The sequence below is a fragment of the Oncorhynchus gorbuscha genome, linkage group LG07, assembly GCF_021184085.1.
Source record: "Oncorhynchus gorbuscha isolate QuinsamMale2020 ecotype Even-year linkage group LG07, OgorEven_v1.0, whole genome shotgun sequence".
Classification (NCBI taxonomy): Eukaryota; Metazoa; Chordata; class Actinopteri; order Salmoniformes; family Salmonidae; genus Oncorhynchus; species Oncorhynchus gorbuscha.
In genome coordinates, this window is record NC_060179.1 from 47051919 (window position 1) to 47076460 (window position 24542).

General features: G+C 45.1%; 1 protein-coding gene across 5 annotated transcripts in view; it reads left to right on the forward strand.

Moving 5' to 3' along the window:
• Window positions 1-22566, forward strand: part of LOC124039932 — a 24572-nt gene extending 2006 nt beyond the window's left edge. The window contains exons 2-9 of one of the 5 annotated variants that reach the window (XR_006839647.1): window positions 137-457; window positions 10663-10755; window positions 12656-12776; window positions 12992-13195; window positions 13350-13461; window positions 14202-15454; window positions 20965-21079; window positions 21540-22566. Coding sequence is in view for 1 of the 5 variants with exons in the window: in XM_046356498.1 (XP_046212454.1) it covers window positions 3241-3768; window positions 20965-21079; window positions 21540-21619 (723 nt within the window). In the remaining 4 variants the exon portion in view is untranslated. Of the gene's footprint in view, window positions 1-136; window positions 458-3026; window positions 3769-10662; window positions 10756-12655; window positions 12777-12991; window positions 13462-14201; window positions 15455-20964; window positions 21080-21539 lie in introns of those variants that run through there. The other 4 variants (XR_006839648.1, XR_006839646.1, XR_006839649.1 and 1 more) reach the window with 4 other exon arrangements.
• Window positions 22567-24542: the final 1976 nt, after the last annotated feature.

Sequence of the window (24542 nt, forward strand, 5' to 3'; positions counted from 1 at the left end):
AGGACATTTCCTGAGAAAAATTCGATCTGAATATATAAGTAGGGAAGAACATTTCTTGAGTACAATTCGATTAGAATATATCATCAATTTAAAAAGATGTGCATTAACATTATGAGATGTATGTGGGTTTTTTCAGCGTACATTTCCGGGGAGCCCGTGGTATGGTGTCGTGACAGAGTTGAGGGAGAGGCTGAAAGCGGTGGCTGGCGATCCGTCGCTGATAAACAACTTGACTCGCTTCGGCACGGCTGCGCTGTGACTGGGTCGGGGATGTTAGGCGATGGAGAACAAAGTGTGGGGCATGGTGGTACAAATAAATGGGGAGATAATGTGAGTAGGAGTTTGAAGGGGAGAGAGAGGTATGCGAGGCAGCAAAGGACGTTTGAAGAGAGCAACAGTTTCCAGCGGCAGTTCGGGGGTCGAGAATGCAGAGGAAGGGCAAGAGATGCATCGCGAGGTGAGGAGGAGCATAAAGTGATTATGAACTTTAAGGGAGGAAGGGGGAGTTGGGGCGACGAGTCCGATAAGGTTGACGGCTGTGATAAAGTAGTTGATTGGGGAAATTGTCAACGCTAAAGTGTTACTAGATGGGAGCTTGTTGGTGTTCTGTAAGGACAATGCGCAGAGGGGGAAAAGCTCTTGAGTGAAGCAAATGGGGAAGTGTAAGGTGGTGTCGAGCAGCTGGACTGATCATGCAGGAAAACAGTGGATTAAAGGGGTGATAACAGGAGTGCCTGTGAGTGTTGGCACTAAAGAGGTAAGGGACAACTTGAGATGAGTTATTCTAGTAAATGATCAAATATAGCAAGAAACAAGGGGTGGAGTTAGGGTAGATGGCCCGTTTATTCTGTTACACTTCAAGGACCGGGTACTGCCAAATAAAGTAACCCTAGGATACATGAGTTATTATAAACTGGGTGGTTTGAGCCATGAATTCTGATTGGCTGAAGGCCATAGTATATCAGACTGTATACCACTGGTCTGACAAAACATTTAGTTTTACTGCTCTGATTATATTGGTAACCAGTTTATAATAGCAATAAGGCTCCTTAGCCTGATGTGATTTGTGTGCAGGAAACATGGCTCGTAGGGACGAGGGACAGGGGTGGGGGGGTGCCACTTTCATAAAGCAAGGACTTTCTTATAGGATGCTAGGCAGAGGTATTGGACAGGATTATGTAGTAGAGGAGGGGTGGTAGTAAACTACTATAACCCGTGTCAGATATTAGACCTGGAAGTGCTGGAGAGTGTGGAGGGCCACAGGGAAAGAGTCTGCCTTGGACCTCACTCTGGTATCTAGTGTGATGGCAGGAATCTGTGAGTGGGAGGTAAGGGAGGAGTAGGGAGTGATCACTACTATGCACAGTAGGCCGGAGGGAGGAGGTTCCAGTGGATGGAGTAGGCAGGTGGGTGTTTGGAAGGGAAAAGTGGGATCAGTTTCAGGAGCTGAGTGAGCAGGTGATGGCTCGGGTGGATATGAGCGGGGATGTGGACAGTATGAATAACTGGGTGAGAACAGCGTTAGTGGGGGCAGCTACTGAGGCGATACCTAAGAGTTCAGGCAGGAGGAGGAAAGCAGTCCCGTGGTGGACGAGTGTGGGGCAGTTGTGAGGAATAGAAACAAGACATTTAGAGTACTGAAAAGGATGTATAACTTCCAACATCTGATTCAGTATCAGCAGGCCCTGGTGAGGAGAACTATCCCTCAGTCTGATTCAGTATCAGCAGGCCCTAGTGAGGAGAACTATCCCTCAGTCTGATTCAGTATCAGCAGGCCCTGGTGAGGAGAACTATCCCTCAGTCTGATTCAGTATCAGCAGGCCCTGGTGAGGAGAACTATCCCTCAGTCTGATTCAGTATCAGCAGGCCCTGGTGAGGAGAACTATCCCTCAGTCTGATTCAGTATCAGCAGGCCCTGGTGAGAACTATCCCTCAGTCTGATTCAGTATCAGCAGGCACTGGTGAGGAGAACTATCCCTCAGTCTGATTCAGTATCAGCAGGCCCTGGTGAGGAGAACTATCCCTCAGTCTGATTCAGTATCAGCAGGCCCTGGTGAGGAGAACTATCCCTCAGTCTGATTCAGTATCAGCAGGCCCTGGTGAGGAGAACTATCCCTCAGTCTGATTCAGTATCAGCAGGCCCTGTTGAGGAGAACTATCCGTCATTCTGATTCAGTATCAGCAGACCCTGGTGAGGAGAACTATCCCTCAGTCTGATTCAGTATCAGCAGGCCCTGGTGAGGAGAACTATCCCTCAGTCTGATTCAGTATCAGCAGGCCCTGGTGAGGAAAACTATCCCTCAGTCTGATTCAGTATCAGCAGGCCCTGGTGAGGAGAACTATCCCTCAGTCTGATTCAGTATCAGCAGACCCTGGTGAGGAGAACTATCCCTCAGTCTGATTCAGTATCAGCAGGCCCTGTTGAGGAGAACTATCCCTCAGTCTGATTCAGTATCAGCAGGCCCTGTTGAGGAGAACTATCCCTCAGTCTGATTCAGTATCAGCAGGCCCTGGTGAGGAGAACTATCCCTCAGTCTGATTCAGTATCAGCAGGCACTGGTGAGGAGAACTATCCCTCAGTCTGATTCAGTATCAGCAGGCCCTGGTGAGGAGAACTATCCCTCAGTCTGATTCAGTATCAGCAGGCCCTGGTGAGGAGAACTATCCCTCAGTCTGATTCAGTATCAGCAGGCCCTGGTGAGGAGAACTATCCCTCAGTCTGATTCAGTATCAGCAGGCCCGGGTGAGGAAAACTATCCCTCAGTCTGATTCAGTATCAGCAGGCCCTGGTGAGGAGAACTATCCCTCAGTCTGATTCAGTATCAGCAGACCCTGGTGAGGAGAACTATCCCTCAGTCTGATTCAGTATCAGCAGGCCCTGTTGAGGAGAACTATCCCTCAGTCTGATTCAGTATCAGCAGGCCCTGTTGAGGAGAACTATCCCTCAGTCTGATTCAGTATCAGCAGGCCCTGGTGAGGAGAACTATCCCTCAGTCTGATTCAGTATCAGCAGGCCCTGGTGAGGAGAACTATCCCTCAGTCTGATTCAGTATCAGCAGGCCCTGGTGAGGAGAACTATCCCTCAGTCTGATTCAGTATCAGCAGACCCTGGTGAGAACTATCCCTCAGTCTGATTCAGTATCAGCAGGCCCTGTTGAGGAGAACTATCCGTCAGGCAAATTGGTCATGTTGGCGTTGGTTCTGTAACACCATTGGAAGGGCGACACCTGTGGGAGAAGTATGGGGGATGATCAAGAGGATGAGTCGGGTCAGAAGGGAGTGGGAGACTACAGAAAGATAGGGACTGTGCCCTGCGACCCAATGTACACCTGGCCCACCATCGATCTGGACTGTCTCTATGACCATGTTCACCTGTACAGGGAGACAGTCCCCATCCTTGCCAAGACTCTTAAGGACGTCGCTTTAAACCGCAGTCCGACCTCTCCACCCAGGAACAGCAGAGCAATCTCCACCCCGAAAAAGATCACCGGGACAATACCCCGGACCAGCACCCTGGGACTCCCAGCCACGACCACAGCACCACCTCAATGCCTACCACAGCCAGCGCAGCACAGACCACCCCAGCCCAGCTTCAGAGCCACCCAGACGAGGCCTCCTACCCCCCACCTCAGACCCACACTTGGAGGAGCCACAGCCCAGCAGGCACAGGCTGTGAGAGGAGCAACTGGCCCAGCCCCCACCAACCAAATGAGTGACATTAAACATGCTGAGTCTACTATGCTCACATGTGATAGACCGAGGGTCATGGTAAGATGAGCACAAGAACTCCACCATCCTCACACTACACCCACCCAAGTGGCATGACACAAATTCTATTTAAATAATAAACAAATCACATTTGCATAATAAGAGTTTACTTTAATTGAAAAATCTTATTTTAATAGTTCTTGTTGGATTGTGAGTGTTTTGTCTCATTTTGAAGGTAAAGAAAAATGTAAAATAAGTTATGAAATCTTTTTACGTTGCATGTTGGAATTTACAAGGATTGAAGTCCTCTGCTTTTGGACTAAAGAGCAGAAACCCAGACTTCCTGAAAGAAATTGATGATGTTGACATTGTAGTACTACAGGAAACATGGTGCAGAGGTGATGTTTCCACTGGCTGTCCACTAGGTTATAGGGAGATAATCATACCATCCACTAAATTAAAAGGAATCAAACAGACTACTTCCTCACCGACCTAAACCCAGAGTCTCTCAGAGCCTTCACAGTCAGCCCACTAACACCTCTCTCAGACCACAGTAAAATCACAATGTATCTGAGAAGAGCAGAACCCAACCATGAAGCATCACGGCCCAATAAATTACAGTACAATATATATATATATAAAAAAATACAGACATCTACCAAAAAATACAATCTCTCCTGGACAACATTTTAGCCTTAACATTCTCCTACAGAAATGATGGTGTACATTTGGCTGTTTAGAACATAAACTATATATTTGACAAATTAGCCTCCTTGGCTAATTTAAAGAAGCATAAGAGCAAACCAGAAATAACAGACAATGAAAAATGGTTTGATAATGATTTCAAAAATATAAGAAAGTCATTGAGAAATATATCAAAAACACAGAGAACCAGAAAACAAAAATATATGCCTTCAATATGGGGAAACACTGAAGCAATACAAACACACCCTGAGAACAAAAAAGGAACAGCACATTAGAAATCAGATGGATGGAATTGAGGAAAACAAAAAGGTGAAAAAAGCACAATGGGGGCATCTAGTGGCCAAATCCGGAACAATCCTGGCCAAATCCTGACAGTCTGCTATACGCAGACGACCTGGTGCTGCTGTCTCCCACTAAAGAGGGGTTACAGCAGCACCTAGATCATCTTCACAGGTTCTGTCAGACCTGGACTCTGACCGTTAAACCTACAAAAAAATATATACATAACGATATTCCTAAAAAGGTCTGGAAATAAGGATGACAAATATAAATTCTATTTGGACTCAGTTCTATTAGAACACACCAAAAACTACACATATCTAGGACTAAATATCAGCAACACAGGTAGAATGCACATGGCGGTGAGTGAGCTGAGAGACAAAGCAAGAAGAGCATTCTATGCCATTAAAAGGAACATCAACATCGAAATTCCAATTAGAATCTGGCTCAAACTTTTTAAATCAGTTATAGAACCAATTGCTCTATACGGCAGTGAGGTATGGGGTCCGATCTCTAATAATGAATTTACCAAATTGGACAAACATCCAATCGAAATACCGCATGCAGAGTTTTGCAAGACTATTGCAAGTGCAAAGAAAAACTCAAAATAACGCACGAAGAGCAGAATTGGGCCAATACCCCCTCATTCGAATAGAAAAAAGAGCCATCAAATTTTACAACCACCTAAAAACAAGTGACCCCAAAACATTACATCACACAGCTCTACAATGTCAAGAGATGAAAAAAGAGAAGAGTCCCCTCAGCCAGCTGGTTCTGAGGCTCAGTTCACCAACCCAAACCAACCCCATAGAGCCTCAGGACAGCACTCAGAAAATCTGGCCCAACCAAATCATCACAAAACAAAAAGAAAAATATTTCATCACCTATTGGAAAGACACCACAAAAAATCAAAGTATACTTCAATGCTATTTGGCTCTAAACAGACAGTCTGCCACCCGTACTATCTGACCACAGTGACTGATAGAAAACTGAGGAAAACATTAACTAGGTACAGACTCAGTGAGCGCAGTCTGGCTATAGAGACCGGTTGTCACAGACAAACCTGGCTGCCCAGAGAGGACAGGCTGTGCTCACTCTGCTCCAGGGGAGAGGTAGAGACAAAGCTGCATTTCCTATTACACTGTGACAAATACTCAGACCTAAGAGAATATTTATTTCCCCAAATTATAGTTCAATACAAAGAATTTGAAACTATAAAAGATTAAGAAAAAATCCAATATTTATTGGGTGACAAGCCAAAATGTGCAGTTTTGTCAGCCAAATATGTGTCCTCCTGCCACAACCTGAGGGACAGCCAGTGAAAAGTGCAAAGTGATGTCGATAATATTTCCCATCTTGTTTAGTCTTTCATACAACGTCATGTGTCTTCTCAGTCATGTTAACACTGGTCCACTACCATTGCTTTAATGTATTGTTGTTCTCATTAATATTGTTGTTGTTGTTAATGGTAATCCCATGTCAACTACAACTGTTATTATTGCTGTTGGTCCCACCATTTATTTATATACAAAATATATATATTTATATATAAATATAAATTTTTCTAAAACTTTTTTTCTGATATATATACTTTGACAATGTAAGTAATAATGAACTTTCCATGTCAATAAAGTCAATTGAATTGAATTGATATGGAGGGTGTTGATCCATCTGGAGAGACTACAGAAAGATGGGGAGGGTGTTGATCCATCTGGAGAGACTACAGAAAGATAGGGAGGGTGTTGATCCATCTGGAGAGACTACAGAAGATAGGGAGGGTGTTGATCCATCTGATTGGTTTAAGAGACGTCTGGATACTGTGCATCAGGATTTTATGGCCTTTTACACAGATGGTTTTAAAGATGCAAGGACAGGACGCACTGGGTCAGTATTTGAAGTGCAGGAACGTGGGTTTGCAATCAGGAAACGTATTACAGATCATCTGGCTGTATATACGGCTGAGATGATGGCCATACTGTTGACCTTGCAGTGGGTGAAGTCGAGCCAGACAGAGTAGTTATTTGCTCTGATTCATGTGCCGTGTTAATGAGTCTCCAGTCCTTTATATCACATAGCAGATAAGACCTGCTTTATGAGGTGCTACAAACCCATTGCAGGATTAGATAAATGGGTATACAGATAAGATTTACTTGGGTCCCAGTCCATGTGGGGGTGGAGGGGAATGAGACTGTTGATGTACTGGCTAAACAATCACTTAGTAGTGGGGATGTTGAGGTTGTGGTTTCAATGAGCAAGGCAGAGGCAAAAAGCCTGATATGGACAGTGATGGTGCTGAGATGGCAGGAGCAGTGTAATAGAGATTCTGAAGGTGAGCATTTATTTCAAGTACAGAGAGAAGTTGTGGAGGGGAGGACGGCAGGAAGAGACAAGAGAGGATGCTATTTTTACAAGTTTAAGGATGGAACACAGCCAGTTGAATAGGTCCTTAAATGTGATAGGAAAGCATCCAACAGGAAAGTGCGAGTATTGCCAGGAAACCGAGACCGTGGAACATGTACAGTATTGCCAGGAAACCGAGACCGTGGAACATGTACAGTATTGCCAGGAAACAGACCGTGGAACATGTACAGTATTGCCAGGAAACCGAGACCGTGGAACATGTACAGTATTGCCAGGAAACCGAGACCGTGGAACATGTACAGTATTGCCAGGAAACAGACCGTGGAACATGTACAGTATTGCCAGGAAACCGAGACCGTGGAACATGTACAGTATTGCCAGGAAACAGACCGTGGAACATGTACAGTATTGCCAGGAAACCGAGACCGTGGAACATGTACAGTATTGCCAGGAAACAGACCATGGAACATGTACAGTATTGCCAGGAAACAGACCGTGGAACATGTACAGTATTGCCAGGAAACAGACCGTGGAACATGTACAGTATTGCCAGGAAACAGACCGTGGAACATGTACAGTATTGCCAGGAAACAGACCATGGAACATGTACAGTATTGCCAGGAAACCGAGACCATGGAACATGTACAGTATTGCCAGGAAACCGAGACCATGGAACATGTACAGTATTGCCAGGAAACCGAGACCATGGAACATGTACAGTATTGCCAGGAAACCGAGACCATGGAACATGTACAGTATTGCCAGGAAACAGACCGTGGAACATGTACAGTATTGCCAGGAAACAGACCGTGGAACATGTACAGTATTGCCAGGAAACCGAGACCGTGGAACATGTACAGTATTGCCAGGAAACCGAGACCGTGGAACATGTACAGTATTGCCAGGAAACAGACCGTGGAACATGTACAGTATTGCCAGGAAACAGACTGTGGAACATGTACAGTATTGCCAGGAAACAGACCGTGGAACATGTACAGTATTGCCAGGAAACCGAGACCATGGAACATGTACAGTATTGCCAGGAAACCGAGACCATGGAACATGTACAGTATTGCCAGGAAACAGACCGTGGAACATGTACAGTATTGCCAGGAAACAGACCGTGGAACATGTACAGTATTGCCAGGAAACCGAGACCATGGAACATGTACAGTATTGCCAGGAAACCGAGACCATGGAACATGTACAGTATTGCCAGGAAACAGACCGTGGAACATGTACAGTATTGCCAGGAAACAGACCGTGGAACATGTACAGTATTGCCAGGAAACCCAGACCGTGGAACATGTACAGTATTGCCAGGAAACCGAGACCGTGGAACATGTACAGTATTGCCAGGAAACCGAGACCGTGGAACATGTACAGTATTGCCAGGAAACAGACCGTGGAACATGTACAGTATTGCCAGGAAACCGAGACCGTGGAACATGTACAGTATTGCCAGGAAACCGAGACCGTGGAACATGTACAGTATTGCCAGGAAACCGAGACCGTGGAACATGTACAGTATTGCCAGGAAACCGAGACCGTGGAACATGTACAGTATTGCCAGGAAACAGACCGTGGAACATGTACAGTATTGCCAGGAAACCGAGACCGTGGAACATGTACAGTATTGCCAGGAAACCGAGACCGTGGAACATGTACAGTATTGCCAGGAAACAGACCATGGAACATGTACAGTATTGCCAGGAAACCGAGACCGTGGAACATGTACAGTATTGCCAGGAAACCGAGACCGTGGAACATGTACAGTATTGCCAGGAAACCGAGACCGTGGAACATGTACAGTATTGCCAGGAAACAGACCGTGGAACATGTACAGTATTGCCAGGAAACAGACCGTGGAACATGTACAGTATTGCCAGGAAACCGAGACCATGGAACATGTACAGTATTGCCAGGAAACCGAGACCATGGAACATGTACAGTATTGCCAGGAAACCGAGACCGTGGAACATGTACAGTATTGCCAGGAAACAGACCGTGGAACATGTACAGTATTGCCAGGAAACAGACCGTGGAACATGTACAGTATTGCCAGGAAACCGAGACCATGGAACATGTACAGTATTGCCAGGAAACCGAGACCATGGAACATGTACAGTATTGCCAGGAAACAGACCGTGGAACATGTACAGTATTGCCAGGAAACAGACCGTGGAACATGTACAGTATTGCCAGGAAACCGAGACCGTGGAACATGTACAGTATTGCCAGGAAACCGAGACCGTGGAACATGTACAGTATTGCCAGGAAACCGAGACCGTGGAACATGTACAGTATTGCCAGGAAACAGACCGTGGAACATGTACAGTATTGCCAGGAAACCGAGACCGTGGAACATGTACAGTATTGCCAGGAAACCGAGACCGTGGAACATGTACAGTATTGCCAGGAAACCGAGACCGTGGAACATGTACAGTATTGCCAGGAAACCGAGACCGTGGAACATGTACAGTATTGCCAGGAAACAGACCGTGGAACATGTACAGTATTGCCAGGAAACCGAGACCGTGGAACATGTACAGTATTGCCAGGAAACCGAGACCGTGGAACATGTACAGTATTGCCAGGAAACAGACCATGGAACATGTACAGTATTGCCAGGAAACAGACCGTGGAACATGTACAGTATTGCCAGGAAACCGAGACCGTGGAACATGTACAGTATTGCCAGGAAACAGACCATGGAACATGTACAGTATTGCCAGGAAACAGACCGTGGAACATGTACAGTATTGCCAGGAAACCGAGACCGTGGAACATGTACAGTATTGCCAGGAAACTGAGACCGTGGAACATGTACAGTATTGCCAGGAAACCGAGACCGTGGAACATGTACAGTATTGCCACAGTGTGGGGAAAGAAAGAGGCTGAGATCTAGTATGAGGGAGAAGGGGATACAGGAAACCCCACTGAAGAAGAAGTAGCAGCATGGTGTCCTTTCCTGTTTTTGGTGCTAGGCTGGGTCTCATTTCTTTGATTGCGTCTCCTGTCTCGGTCTTAAATCTCCATACTTTTTGTTGTTGTAATAGTACACTCGTACACTTTCTCTCATGGATTTGAACTCTAGCCAATGCTTACTTCATTCATATATCCAGGAACCAATATCCAAAGTGGGTACTTAGAAAGACCCATTTCGTATGATATGCCTACATTTAAAATGCATATGAGGGGGTACTTTGGGGGCACCATGGGCAGAGCAAGATGTGATTGGGCCTACAATGACCAAAAAAGGTTGAGAACCACTGGACTAGGCAAGTATTAGATGGTACATTAACAATCCCAACAATGATCATCCATTAGCCAAGATGCCCAAAATATTCCTGTCCCATGCTTGTTGAAGCCAAAAGTTGAATCATTACCTGTCTCTAAAGGCATTGTAGACTACTTAATGTCCATGCGAAGCACAACTTCCAACCCATAACGGTCTTTAGATTCCCTATAAGAAAATAATTGTGTAAGCAAAGTAACTCCACTAGTCATGCATTGATACAGTAGATTATTGTGTCCTATGAATCAGATCATGTAAATGTAATTAATATTATATCTTCATTTAGAATAAATCAAACGGTTTTTCTTTAGATTCCATCTTTGAGAAGAAAAAGAGCCAGGCTGGTTTACAGAGACCTGACTAGAGGCGTGATAGTGCCGACACCCCTGCATCAACTTGGATCGGTGAGAAAGTTGCTCTGTTCACATAATTCAACTCCGTAACAAGTGTTACTACTCTTTAGCGAGTACTGGGAGAACAGAGCCGGTTCCCCCTGCAGCAGAAGTTGTGCCCAGCTGCAGTGATGCACCTCTATCATAAAAGAAAAAAGGAAAGCAGCAGATATTGTGATTGTGGCTCAGATAAATATTTCTGTGCCACCTGTGCTGTGAGAACATTGTTCACCAGTTGGGAGTTATGGAAGGTAATGAATTTTATCTTATGTCAACAAACCTGTCAACTTCTGGCTTTAAACAATTGCTTCCCAGTCAAAAATGTTGATCATGTATAGGGCTGTGGCGCTCACGATATTTTGTCAGCCGGTGTTTATCAAACAAATGGCTGTCGCTCTCATGGTAATTGACCGTTAATTAACAAACACATTTAGCATCTCCCAGCTTCCACAAGCCACTTATGCAGACCTTTGGAAAATCTACAGTTTTTAAAATATAATAAATGCATGTAATATAGCCTTCACCATCACAATAAATCCATGATTTATTTTTGGCACGTCTAAAGAAGCATGACATAAAGAAAATGTATATTTCAGAAGAACAGAATAGCATACTCTGAGTTGTCCTCATGTTAGGTCCTGATGTGGCTATGCCAAATGGCTGCGGGCTACACTAGTTCATTTAGCAGCCAAGATTTGCTTATAATTCCTTGGCATTATTTTATATTATGAAGAATAGAATTGAATCAAATATAAATGATATTTTCTCCAAACGATTTGAGGGAGTGCGCACATGCGGCTATTCTGTGTTGAGCGGTTAGGGATAGGTACTGCTATATGCTTAATTTAGAGTTATTAATAGAACTTTAGAAGTTGTGATACAAACGTTGGGCGATATGTTTCATGTTTAATACATTGTTAGGCTGCATGACGCAACTCTAATAATGATTTGAAAAAAGTTGCTTGAAAGGCGTGTAGACACTACATCAGTGTCTCATTCACAATTTGACAACCACTTGATAATGCCATGAATTTCAAGTCGGCATCCCCTTTGTGTCGCTGTAATGCACCCCCCCCCAAATCACCATGCCTTCTCCCTGAGTGCCGTGCGCTCCGAATCACCTCTCACTCACGTGGCTCTCCATCACGTGATCGGGTCTCACAGGCCACACATGAAGACAGACACAAGACTGTCCACATTTACTCTTCACTAGTCTATGGGGGACAGTAGATTGACAAAGTACAAAAGTCGACCTATCCTGTATGGGAAATAAATATTCCAAACATAGTCTGGGACAGTTGTGGGATGCGATAGATCCAAAATTAATACAACCACCAGCATCAACTAAGCTTTTATATGCAATGAGCCTGACGCAACAGATCAGAATTTTTAGGTTAAAATGTTGGTAAACTAATAGGCTATTTCTTCACATTAAAAGTGCAGAAATGCGCACACGGCAGTAGGCAATAAGCATGAATGTGTCATTAGCGGAAAACACCATTATCAAAAGTGACCACAAATGTGATTATGCAGGTAATGCTTTTATTATAAAGGTGCATTTATATGGTGAAAATGATCTTCCCCAATCTTGAAAGTCACGCGCTGCTTATGTATGTATACCAGTTAGGCTCTACACCCCTTGTAAAGCGGATTAACGATGCTTAATTTTAATAAATTATTTGGACACTTTAGTCGTGATCCAAACCTTATCAGAACATATAGGCCTATGGGCTAGGCTACAAGGATGTGTGCGTCTATGATTTGAGACAGGCATTGTTTCTTATGCTGGGCATCATTCAAAAGTGATATATCATATATAGTGATAGGATAATATTGTCACCCATCAAGCTATTCTTGATTTAATCTTATCTTTACATATACTAAATAATATTTGTGTGAAATGTGTTTTTAGAATGGACCGTTTTCATGCACATGTATCGAAATGGACAGTGCGGGGAAAAATGGATGTAATCTATGCGCTAAAATAGCGAATGGAGGACGCTTTTCCCGTGGTTCGTTGTCATGCCAGCCAGGTAGGCTATACTCTCGTAAATATAAGCAATGTGCTTAACATTAGGAAAGTTGAGAAATAAATATAGTAGGCCCATAGAAAGCTGATGGGATCCTCCTCTTTTTAATAAAGGCCATCACTCTGTTTTCTCAAGCAGTTGCCTATAGAAATTGTGCGCAAAATGAACTCATGGGATCTCATTAAGTGTTTGATTTGATTTTTGATGCATTTGCATAGATGTAAAAGTGATTTGGAGGGACAATGGAGTGCTGGGTACCAGGCAAGTTTGGTAGGATACTAATGACCATCAGCAGCATCAGAGCTTGGAGAAGCCTAATTACCATGACTAAACGTGGAATTTGACTGCCTTCATGACTCGTGACCTCCGGTGTGGCGGTAGTACGGTCACCGCAACACCCCTAATCATGTACATACAGTAAGGTAAATGTGACAAAATCTCTCGTGCCAAGCACAGAGTTGATTTGGAGTTTTCTAATAACTTGTGTAATGAAATATCCCCCTGATAGTGTCGTTTCTAATCTGCAGCTACTGTCGTCTGTTCTATAACAACTTTGTGTCTGCCTGTCTGTCTTAGTCAGGGCAGTTCAACCCATGTGTTCCTGTGGCCCTACGATGAGAGTGCAGGAGACAAGATGACCATGAATGTCACAGCCAGTACAACCGTATTCTGACTGTTAACATTAGAGGTAGGACTTATATTACATTTGGAAACTAAGACGTCTGTGTCCTTCACCATAAGAGCATCAAGTGTAGCAGCACCATGTTCAGAGACCGTTTCTCCCTCAAGTCATAAGACAAAGTGTATCGGAGCATCAAGTGTAGCAGCACCATGTTCAGAGACAGTTTCTCCCTCAAGTCAAGAGTAGCAGCACCATGCTCAGAGACAGTTTCTCCCTCAAGTCATAAGACAAAGTGTATCAGAGCATCAAGTGTAGCAGCACCATGCTCAGAGACCGTTTCTCCCTCAAGTCATAAGACAAAGTATATCAGAGCATCAAGTGTAGCAGCACCATGTTCAGAGACCGTTTCTCCCTCAAGTCAAGAGTAGCAGCACCATGCTCAGAGACAGTTTCTCCCTCAAGTCATAAGACTGTTGATGAAAACTGAACGGACTCTGCTATGGCAACTACTGTACTTAATATACTGTAATCTACTTATTTCATTGTATTGTGCACACTATGCTGTATTCCTGCGCAAATAACCATTTTGATTTAATTTGATCTAGTTTACCATAACCCTGTTCACTCTGTAGTTTTGATGAAAATATGGAGTCATTTTGAAAGTTCTTAGGAGACATGCATCTCACCAACATCGGATGTAATGTTTTAGCAATGTAACGGAATGTCCTCATTTCTGGAAGAGCTCATGATGTCTGGCTGCAGTTTTGCAACTGTGAACTGGAACCTGTCACTCTGATCCTCCACAGACTGGCCTGCCACCCCCCAACTGTGAGCTGGAACCTGTCACTCTGATCCTCCACAGACTGGCCTGCCACCCCCCAACTGTGAGCTGGAACCTGTCACTCTGATCCTCCATAGACTGGCCTGCCACCCCCCAACTGTGAGCTGGAACCTGTCACTCTGATCCTCCACAGACTGGCCTGCCACCCCCCAACTGTGAGCTGGAACCTATCACTCTGATCCTCCACAGACTGGTCTGCCACCCCCCAACTGTGAGCTGGAACCTGTCACTCTGATCCTCCACAGACTGGCCTGCCACCCCCAACTGTGAGCTGGAACCTGTCACTCTGATCCTCCACAGACTGGCCTGCCACCCCCCAACTGTGAGCTGGAACCTGTCACTCTGATCCTCCACAGACTGGCCTGCCACCCCCCAACTGTGAGCTGGAACCTATCACTCTGATCCTCCATAGACTGGCCTGCCACCCCCCAACTGTGAGCTGGAACCTGTCACTCTGATCCTCCACAGACTGGCCTGCCACCACCCAACTGTGAGCTGGAACCTGTCACTCTGATCCTCCACAGACTGGCCTGCCACCCCCCAACTGTGAGCTGGAACCTGTCACTCTGATCCTCCACAGACTGGTCTGCCACCCCCCAACTGTGAGCTGGAACCTGTCATTCTGATCCTCCACAGACTGGCCTGCCACCCCCCAACTGTGAGCTGGAACCTGTCACTCTGATCCTCCACAGACTGGCCTGCCACCCCCCAACTGTGAGCTGGAACCTGTCACTCTGATCCTCCACAGACTGGCCTGCCACCACCCAACTGTGAGCTGGAACCTGTCACTCTGATCCTCCACAGACTGGCCTGCCACCCCCCAACTGTGAGCTGGAACCTGTCACTCTGATCCTCCATAGACTGGCCTGCCACCCCCCAACTGTGAGCTGGAACCTGTCACTCTGATCCTCCACAGACTGGCCTGCCACCCCCCAAATGCCGCAAACAGAAATTTCAGTGGACCTCCTGCGCCACTTTGCAGCCCCGCAGCTGGAGTGAAGAGTATCTTTGAGGGGGATTACCTTTCCATAAATCCAATACATGCTGGAAGGTAGTTATTGTATTCTAGATTGGAAATCAAACCATATATGTAAGTATTCTTTAACATGAGGAGTATTATTATTCATTTGAACGAGAGACAGGCAGTTTGAACGAGAGACTGTCAGGAATTTGGCGCCACTGACCTCGGATGGAACAAAGTGCCTTCTCGGTCCATAGGTATGTCAATGATAACAATGAATGGACAACTATAGAGTCTCATTAAGCTAGGATTCTTATTTTCATTCAGTGTTGTTCATCATTTATAAGGGGAAATATATCCAACCTCGGTTGTCTTTCTTATATACGCTACCGTTCAAAAGTTTGGGGTCACTTAGAAATGTACTTGTTTTTTTAAAGAACACTTTTTGTCCATTAAAATAACATTAAATTGATTAGAAATACAGTGTAGACATTGTTAATGTTGTAAATGACTATTGTAGCTAGAAACGGCAGATTTTTTATGGAATAGGCGTACAGAGGCCCATTATCAGCAACCATCACTCCTGTGTTCCAATGGCATGTTTTGTCAGCTAATCCAAGTTTATCTTTTTAAAAGGCGAATTGATCATTAGAAAACCATTTTGCAATTATGGAAACTGTTGTTCTGGTTAAAGAAGCAATAAAACTGGCCTTCTTTAGACTAGTTTAGTATCTGGAGCATCAGCATTTGTGGGTTCGATTACAGGCTCAAAATGGCCAGAAACAAAGCACTTTCTTCTGAAACTCGTCAGTCTATTCTTGTTCTGAGAAATTAAGGCTATTCCATGTGAAAAATTGCCAAGAAACTGAAAATATCGTACAACCCTGTGTACTACTCCCTTCACAGAACAGCGTAAACTGGCTTTAACCAGAATAGAGTGGGAGGCTCCAGTGCACAACTGAGCAAGAGGACAAGTACATTAGAGTTTCTAGTTTGGAAAACAGACGACTCATAAGTCCTCAACTGGAAGCTTCATTAAATAGTACCCTCAAAACACCAGTCTCAACGTCAACAGTGAAGAGGCGACTCCGTGATGCTGGCCTTCTAGGCAGAGTTCCTCTGTCCAGTGTCTGTGTTCTTTTGCCCATCTTAATGTTATATTTTTATTGGCCAGTCTGAGATATGGCTTTTTCTTTGCAACTCTGCCTAGAAGGCCAGCATCCCGGAGTTGCCTCTTCACTGTTGACTTGGAGACTGGTGTTTACTTACAAGCCCTTAACCAACCATGCAGTTTTAAGAAAATAACCCCCCAAAAAGGTAAGAGGATAAGAATAACAAATAATTAAAGAGCAGCAGTAAATAACAATAGCGGGGATATATACAGGGGGTACCGGCACAGAGTCAATATCAGTGTGCCGGGTACCGGTGTCAAGGTAATTGAGGTAATATGTACATGTAGGTAGAGTTCTTAGTGACTATGCATAGATAATAATCGAGAGTAGCAGCGGTGTTCCGGAGGGGAGGGAAATGCAAATAGTCTGGGTAGCCATTTGACTAGATGTTCAGGAGTCTTATGGCTTGAGGGTAGAAGCTGTTTAGAAGCCTCTTGGACCTAGACTTGGCGCTCCGGTACCGCTTGCTGTGTGGTTGCAGAGAACAGTCTATGACTAGGGTGGCTGGAGTCTTTGACAAATTTTAGGGCCTTCCTCTGACACCGCCTGGTATAGAGGTCCTGGATGGCAGGAAACTTGGACCCGGTGATGTACTGGGCCGTATGCACTACCCTCTGTAGTGCCTTATGGTCGGATGGCCGAACAGTTGCCATACCAGGCAGTGATGCTCCCGATGGTGCAGCAGTAGAACCTTTAAGGATCTGAGGACCCATGCCAAATTGTTTGTCTCCTGAGGGGGAATAGGTTTTGTCGTGCCCTCTTCACGACTGTCTTGGTGTGCTTGGACCTTGTTAGTTTGTTGGTGATCTGGAGGCCAAGGAACTTGAAGCTCTCAACCTGCTCCACTACTGCCTCGTCGTCGAGAATGGGGGCGTGCTCGGTCTTCCTTCTCCTTTATTCCACAATCATCTCCTTGGTCTTGATCACGTTGAGGGAGAGGTTGTTGGCTTTGCACTACACGGCCAGGTCTCTGACCTCCTCCCTATGGGCAGTCTCATCGTTGTTGGTGATCAGACCTTCCACTGTTGTATCATCAGCAAACTTAATGATGGTGTTGGAGTCATGCCTGGCCGTGCAGTCATGAGTGAACAGGGAGTACAGAAGGGGACTGACCACGCACCCCTGAGGGGCACCTGTGTTGAGGATCAGCATGGTGGATGTGTTGTTACCTACCCTCACCACCTGGGAGCGGCCCTTCAGGAAGTCCAGGATCCAGTTGCAGAGGGAGGTGTTTAGTCCCAGGGTCCTTAGCTTAGCGATTAGCTTTGAGGGCACTATGGTGTTGAGCGCTGAGCTGTAGTCAGTGAATAGCATTCTCACATAGTTGTTCCTTTTGACCAGGTGGGAAAGGGCAATGTGGAGTGCAATAGAGATAGCATCATCTGTGGATCTGTTGGGGGGGTATGCAAACTATGGTGGGTCTAGGGTTTCTGGGAAAATGGTGTTGATGTGAGCCATGACCAGCCTTTCAAAGCACTTCATGGCTACAGACGTGAGTGCTCCGTGTCGGTAGTCATTTAGTCAGGTTACCTTAGTGTTCTTGGGCACAGGGACCATGGTGGTCTAATTGAAACATGTTGGTATTACAGACTCAGACAGGGAGAGGTTGAAAATGTCAGTGAAGACACTTGCTAGTTGGTCAGCGCATGCTCGCAGTACACGTCCTGGTAATCCGTCTGGCCCTGCGGCCTTGTGAGTGTTGACCTGTTTGAAGGTCTTATTCCCATCTGCTGTGGATAGCGTGATCACACAGCCGTCTGTAACAGCTGATGCTCTCATGCACGTTTCAGTGTTACTTGCCTCGAAGCGAGCATATTTATTTAGCTCATCTTGTAGGCTCGTGTTACTGTGCATCTCTCGGCTTTGCTTCCCTTTGTAGTCTGTAATAGTTAGCAAGTCCTGCCACATCTGACGTGCGTCGGAGCCGGTTTAGTACGATTCAGTCTTAGTCCTGTATTGACGCTTTGCCTGTTTGCTGGTTTGTCGGAGGGCATAGCAGGATTTATTATAAGCTTCCGGGTTAGAGTCCCGCTCCTTGAAAGCGGCACCTCTGCCCTTTAGCTCAGTGTGAATGTTGCCTGTAATCCATGGCTTATGGTTGGGGTATGTACGTGCAGTCACCGTGGGGACGACATCCTCGATGCACTTATTGATAAAGCCAGTGATTTGATGTGATGTACTCCTCAATACCATCGGAATAATCCCAGAACATATTCCAGTCTGTGCTAGCAAAGCAGTCCTGTAATTTGTCCTTTAATTCATCATCACCCATTGTAATGCTCATTATTTTTTCTGATTGTACTTTACATTTCAGGTCAGTAATGGTACCATTACATTACATTTAAGTCATTTAGCAGACGCTCTTATCCAGAGCGACTTACAAATTGGTGCATTCACCTTATGACATCCAGTGGAACAATCACTTTACAATAGTGCATCTAAATCTTAAAGGGGGGGGGGTGAGAAGGAATACTTTATCCTATCCTAGGTATTCCTTAAAGAGGTGGGGTTTCAGGTGTCTCCGGAAGGTGGTGATTGACTCCGCTGTCCTGGCGTCGTGAGGGAGTTTGTTCCACCATTGGGGGGCCAGAGCAGCGAACAGTTTTGACTGGGCTGAGCGGGAACTGTACTTCCTCAGTGGTAGGGAGGCGAGCAGGCCAGAGGTGGATGAACGCAGTGCCCTTGTTTGGATGTAGGGCCTGATCATAGCCTGGAGGTACTGAGGTGCCGTTCCCCTCACAGCTCCGTAGGCAAGCACCATGGTCTTGTAGCGGATGCGAGCTTCAACTGGAAGCCAGTGGAGAGAGCGGAGGAGCGGGGTGACGTGAGAGAACTTGGGAAGGTTGAACACCAGACGGGCTGCGGCGTTCTGGATGAGTTGTAGGGGTTTAATGGCACAGGCAGGGAGCCCAGCCAACAGCGAGTTGCAGTAATCCAGACGGGAGATGACAAGTTCCTGGATTAGGACCTGCGCCGCTTCCTGTGTGAGGCAGGGTCGTACTCTGCGGATGTTGTAGAGCATGAACCTACAGGAACGGGCCACCACCTTGATGTTAGTTGAGAACGACAGGGTGTTGTCCAGGATCACGCCAAGGTTCTTAGCGCTCTGGGAGGAGGACACAATGGAGTTGTCAACTGTGATGGCGAGATCATGGAACGGGCAGTCCTTCCCCGGGAGGAAGAGCAGCTCCGTCTTGCCGAGGTTCAGCTTGAGGTGGTGATCCGTCATCCACACTGATATGTCTGCCAGACATGCAGAGATGCGATTCGCCACCTGGTCATCAGAAGGGGGAAAGGAGAAGATTAATTGTGTGTCGTCTGCATAGCAAAGATAGGAGAGACCATGTGAGGTTATGACAGAGCCAAGAAACTTGGTGTATAGCGAGAATAGGAGAGGGCCTAGAACAGAGCCCTGGGGGACACCAGTGGTGAGAGCGCGTGGTGAGGAGACAGATTCTCGTACCAGGTGTGTGACTGGTAGTGGGCTTGCTGACGGAGAACAGATGGAGAGGTTGTGGTCCTACGTAAGAACATTTGTGAAGATCACAAAAGAGATGACACCAACTCATCGTGTTGACGCCCTCAAAGATCCCCTCTACTACGCATCCAGGGTCAGGGAAAAGCAAGGTATAACTGTATAACTGGAAATCAGTTAAGTATTGAGACGACCTATTGTTCAGGATTGTGTTGATATCATTTTGCCCCAAAAAACGCTGATGTCATAGCACCGGCAATACAACTCCGTTGGCAGAAGGTCCTGATAGAGGAAGCCGAGGCAAAGGAGGAGTTGATGGTGTTGCTTAACAACATTCTAGGCTAGATTCCATGTGTTTTTGCTCATAACTTTTATTTATATACAATGATCCTTTTCTGCAAATTCAATCAGATTAATTGGCAGCAGGGCTTCAGTATCATAAGACAAGGCTTTCTCCCACAGAGCTCATCTTTATGGAATGGTTTGCCGATGTGAAAGAGTCAGATCTTCAAGTCTAGACTGAAGACTTCTCTCGTCTGTAAGTCCTATGATTGAGTCTCGTCTTGCCCATGGGTGGGAAGGTGAACGGAAAGGTACTAGCCCCCCACAACCCACCCTACCCATAAACCTTGACATCCTAAAACATGAAAGCCATCTTAACCCTAGAGTGTTGTGCACCCACTATAGCCATTGCAGTCTTTGCCTGACCCTGCTGGTCATCTACAGTATGAACGTTTGAACGTGTGTTTGTGTGCCCTATGTGGTTCTGATTATCCATCTGTCTGACAAGCACACCAAGAGCTGCTTGTAATTGTGCTTCTGACTCTGCATTGCTTGCTCTTTGGTGTTTTTAGACAGGGTATCTGTAAAGCACTATGTGATGCTGTTTTACAAGTGCTGGTGTAAAAAGGGCTTTATAAAATACATTTGATTGATTTGATGATGAAATCCTTGTTGTGGTTTCACTGACCATTTTGATATTTGAGTAAAATTCCTAACATTGTCCATAAGATATTTCTCTCTAACCTGTGAGCATTGCACATGTAGAACTCAGCACAACTGCCAGTGTGGTTCATTATGTTCTGCAATGGATTTAATGAAGCCCTTGATTATGTCGTAGGCAGCACCCAGTCGGACGTGTAAGATTGGACCCGTCAGATGGAGACCCTCACAGACAAGAGGACGTTGTTCCTTACCTGGCACGAGAGATGCGTGGAAACTCTCGCAGAACAACAGTAAGTCACATAAGCAGTTGCTACATCTCTGACCTAAGATTTTATCGCGTCTCTAAACACCCCTTTCTGTCTGGCTTAGCCTGTGTCCTAGTCTCACCATCTCTAAACACCCCTTTCTGTCTGGCTTAGCCTGTGTCCTAGTCTCACCATCTCTAAACACCCCTTTCTGTCTGGCTTAGCCTGTGTCCTAGTCTCACCTGGTCAGAAAGTATGCAGACTAAGATGATTCTCTGTCTGCTGGCTACAATCCATAGACTGGTCCTGTAGTGCTCTTCCTATTGTGGCCTGGTCAGAAAGTATGCAGGTACTGCTGCCAATTCAGTGTTGTTGAACACTGCATCACACGCTGGCATATCACTGCTGTTATCTACGTCTCATTTACCCAGGTGCTTTGAACTATATGAAAGATTTCTATCAAACTTCACGATTTTCATAACCATTTCTTAAAATTGTTTTTCAGATGGACAAACCATTGCTGTGTGGCTCTCCAGAAAAATCAAGCGGACATCGGAGAGAATAAAACCGCAGATCAACGCCTAAAGATGCATAACATGTGCCTTAGGACAGCAGAGGAGAGGCACACAATACAGGCAGGCCTACACAATGGCCTTTTGTATTGCCAGCAAGAGCTGAGGCGTTTTAAAGATGCATAACATGTGCCTTAGGGCAGCAGAGGAGAGGCACACAATACAGGCAGACCTACACAATGGCCTTTTGTATTGCCAGCAAGAGCTGGGGCGTTTTAAAGATGCATAACATGTGCCTTAGGGCAGCAGAGGAGAGGCACACAATTCAGGCAGACCTACACAATGGCCTTTTGTATTGCCAGCAAGAGCTGGGACATTTTAAAGATGCATAACATGTCAAATGCAGAACATATTTAAGCTCCAGCAAGCATTTTCAAATGTTGGCTGATGATGGCTCGGTCAGCACAGATGTAAAAGAGGACAGTGAATCAGAAGATGAAAGTGGTTGAGGAATGTGTGTGTGTGTGTGTGTGTGTGTGTGTGTGTGTGTGTGTGTGTGTGTGTGTGTGTGTGTGTGTTGTGTGTGTGTGTGTGTGTGTGTGTGTGTGTGTGTGTGTGTGTGTGTGTGTGTGTGTGTGTGTGTGTGTGTGTGTGTGTGTGTGTGTGTGTGTGTGTGTGTGTGTGTGTGTGTGTGTTTTATAGGGCAAACTATACACTGAGTATTTCTAACATTAGGAACAACTTCCTAATATTGAGTTGCGCCCCCCTTTTGCCCTCAGAACAGACTCAAATCGTCAGGTAATGGACCTGTACCCCCGCACATTGACTCGGTACCGGTACCCCCTGTATTTAGCCTCGTTATCGTTATTTAATTGTTACTTTTTAAAACTTTATTTAGTAAATGCATTTTCTTAACTCTATTTTCTTAACTGAATTGTTGTATAAGGGCTTGTAAGTAAGTATTTCATGGTCAAGTTTACACCTGTTGTATTCGGCGCATGTGACAAATACAATTTGATTTGACTCTACAATGTGTCGAAGCGTTCCACAGGGATGCTGGCCCATGTTGACTCCAATGCTTCCCACAGTTGTGTCAAGTTGGCTGGATGTCCTTTGGGTGGTGGACCATTCTTGACACACGTGTGAAAAACCCAGCAGCGTTGCAGTTCTTGACACAACGGTGCGCCTGGCACTTACTACCATAACCCTGTTCGAAGTCATTTAAATAATTTGTCTTGCCCATTCACCCTTCTGAAGGGCACACAATCCACGTCGCAATTGTCTCAAGGCTTAGAAATCCTTTAACCATTCTCCTCCCATTCATCTACACTGAATTAAATGTATTTAGCAAGTGACGCCAATGAGGGATCATATCTTTCACCTGGAATCACCTGGTCAGTTTACATAATGGAAAGAGCAGGTGTCCTTAATGTTTATTACACTCAGTGTATATGTTTGTCATACTTGGGACAAAGAGGATGTTATGCTGAAAAATGTGTCGGTCAGACAAGGCTATGTATGTTCGTGCACATGGAAGTCAGTGATTTATGTTACCTATACTGTAGGTTAATGAGGCAATACAAATGTGATGTGACCAACATATGGATTAAATGAAAGGGCCGAGATTCATTAAAACCTTAAGAAGACATTTCTTAACTGTCTTATGAAGAAGTTTATTTTTTTAACTCAAAAAGGTTATTGGAAATGTTATTGTGCAATTTCTTATGTTTCCCATTAAGCATAAAGTTGGGAAGGACTTAGATTCTTGAACATTATGTTATTGGATTTGTTCTTAATTCCAAGATGGCTAAACTCTTGTATTAAACTCGGTGAGAGAATAAGCTCATGTTTAATTCACTCACAAACGTCATCTGACATTTTCAGTAGGGTTATTTTGAACCCAAGAACATGTTTTAGAACCATTATCTTAGAATGAAATATGCTAACTTGTTTGCCATTTCTAGCTACTGTTGAAGTCGGACGTTTTCATACACTTAGGTTGGAGTCATAAAAACTTGTTTTTCAACCACTCCACACATTTCTTGTTAACAAACTATAGTTTTGGCAAGTCGGTTAGGACATCTACTTTGAGCATGACACAAGTAATTTTTCCAAAAAGTGTTTACAGACAGATTATTTCACTAATTCACTGTATCACAATTCCAGTGGGTAAGAAGTTTACATACACTAAATTGACTGCCTTTAAACAGCTTGGAAAATTCCAGAAAATTATGTCATAGTTTTAGAAGCTTCTGATAGGCGAATTGACATCATTTGAGTCAATTGGAGGTGTACCTGTGAATGTACTTCAAACTCAGTGCCTCTTTGCTTGACATGGGAAAATCAAAAGAAATCAGGCAAAAAATAGTTGACCTCCACAAGTCTGGTTCATCCTTGGGAGCAATTTCCAAATGCCAGAAAGTACCATGTTCATCTGTACAAACAATAGTACGCAAGTATAAACACCATGGGACCACGTAGCCGTCATACCACTCAGGAAGGAGATGCGTTCTGTCTCCTAGAGATGAATGTCCGTTGGTGCGAAAAGTACAAATCAATCCTAGAACAACAGCAAAGGACCTTGTGAAGATGCTGGAGGAAACGGGTACAAAAGTATCTATATCCACAGTAAAATGAGTACTATATCGACATGTTTTTTTAACCTTTATTTAACCAGGCAAGTCAGAACAAATTCTTATTTTCAATGACGGCCTAGGAACAGTGGGTTAACTGCCTGTTCAGGGGCAGAAAGGGGGTTTGAACTCGCAACCTTCCGGTTACTAGTCCGACGTTCTAACCACTAGGCTACCCTGCCGCCCCAATAATAACCTGAAAGGCCTCTCAGCAAGGAAGAAGCCACTGCTCCAAAACCGCCATAAAAAAGCCTGACAACGGTTTGCAACTACACATGGGGACAAAGATAGTACTTTTTGGAGAAATGTCCTCTGGTCTGATGAAACAAAAGTAGAACTGTTTGGCCATAATGACCATCGTTA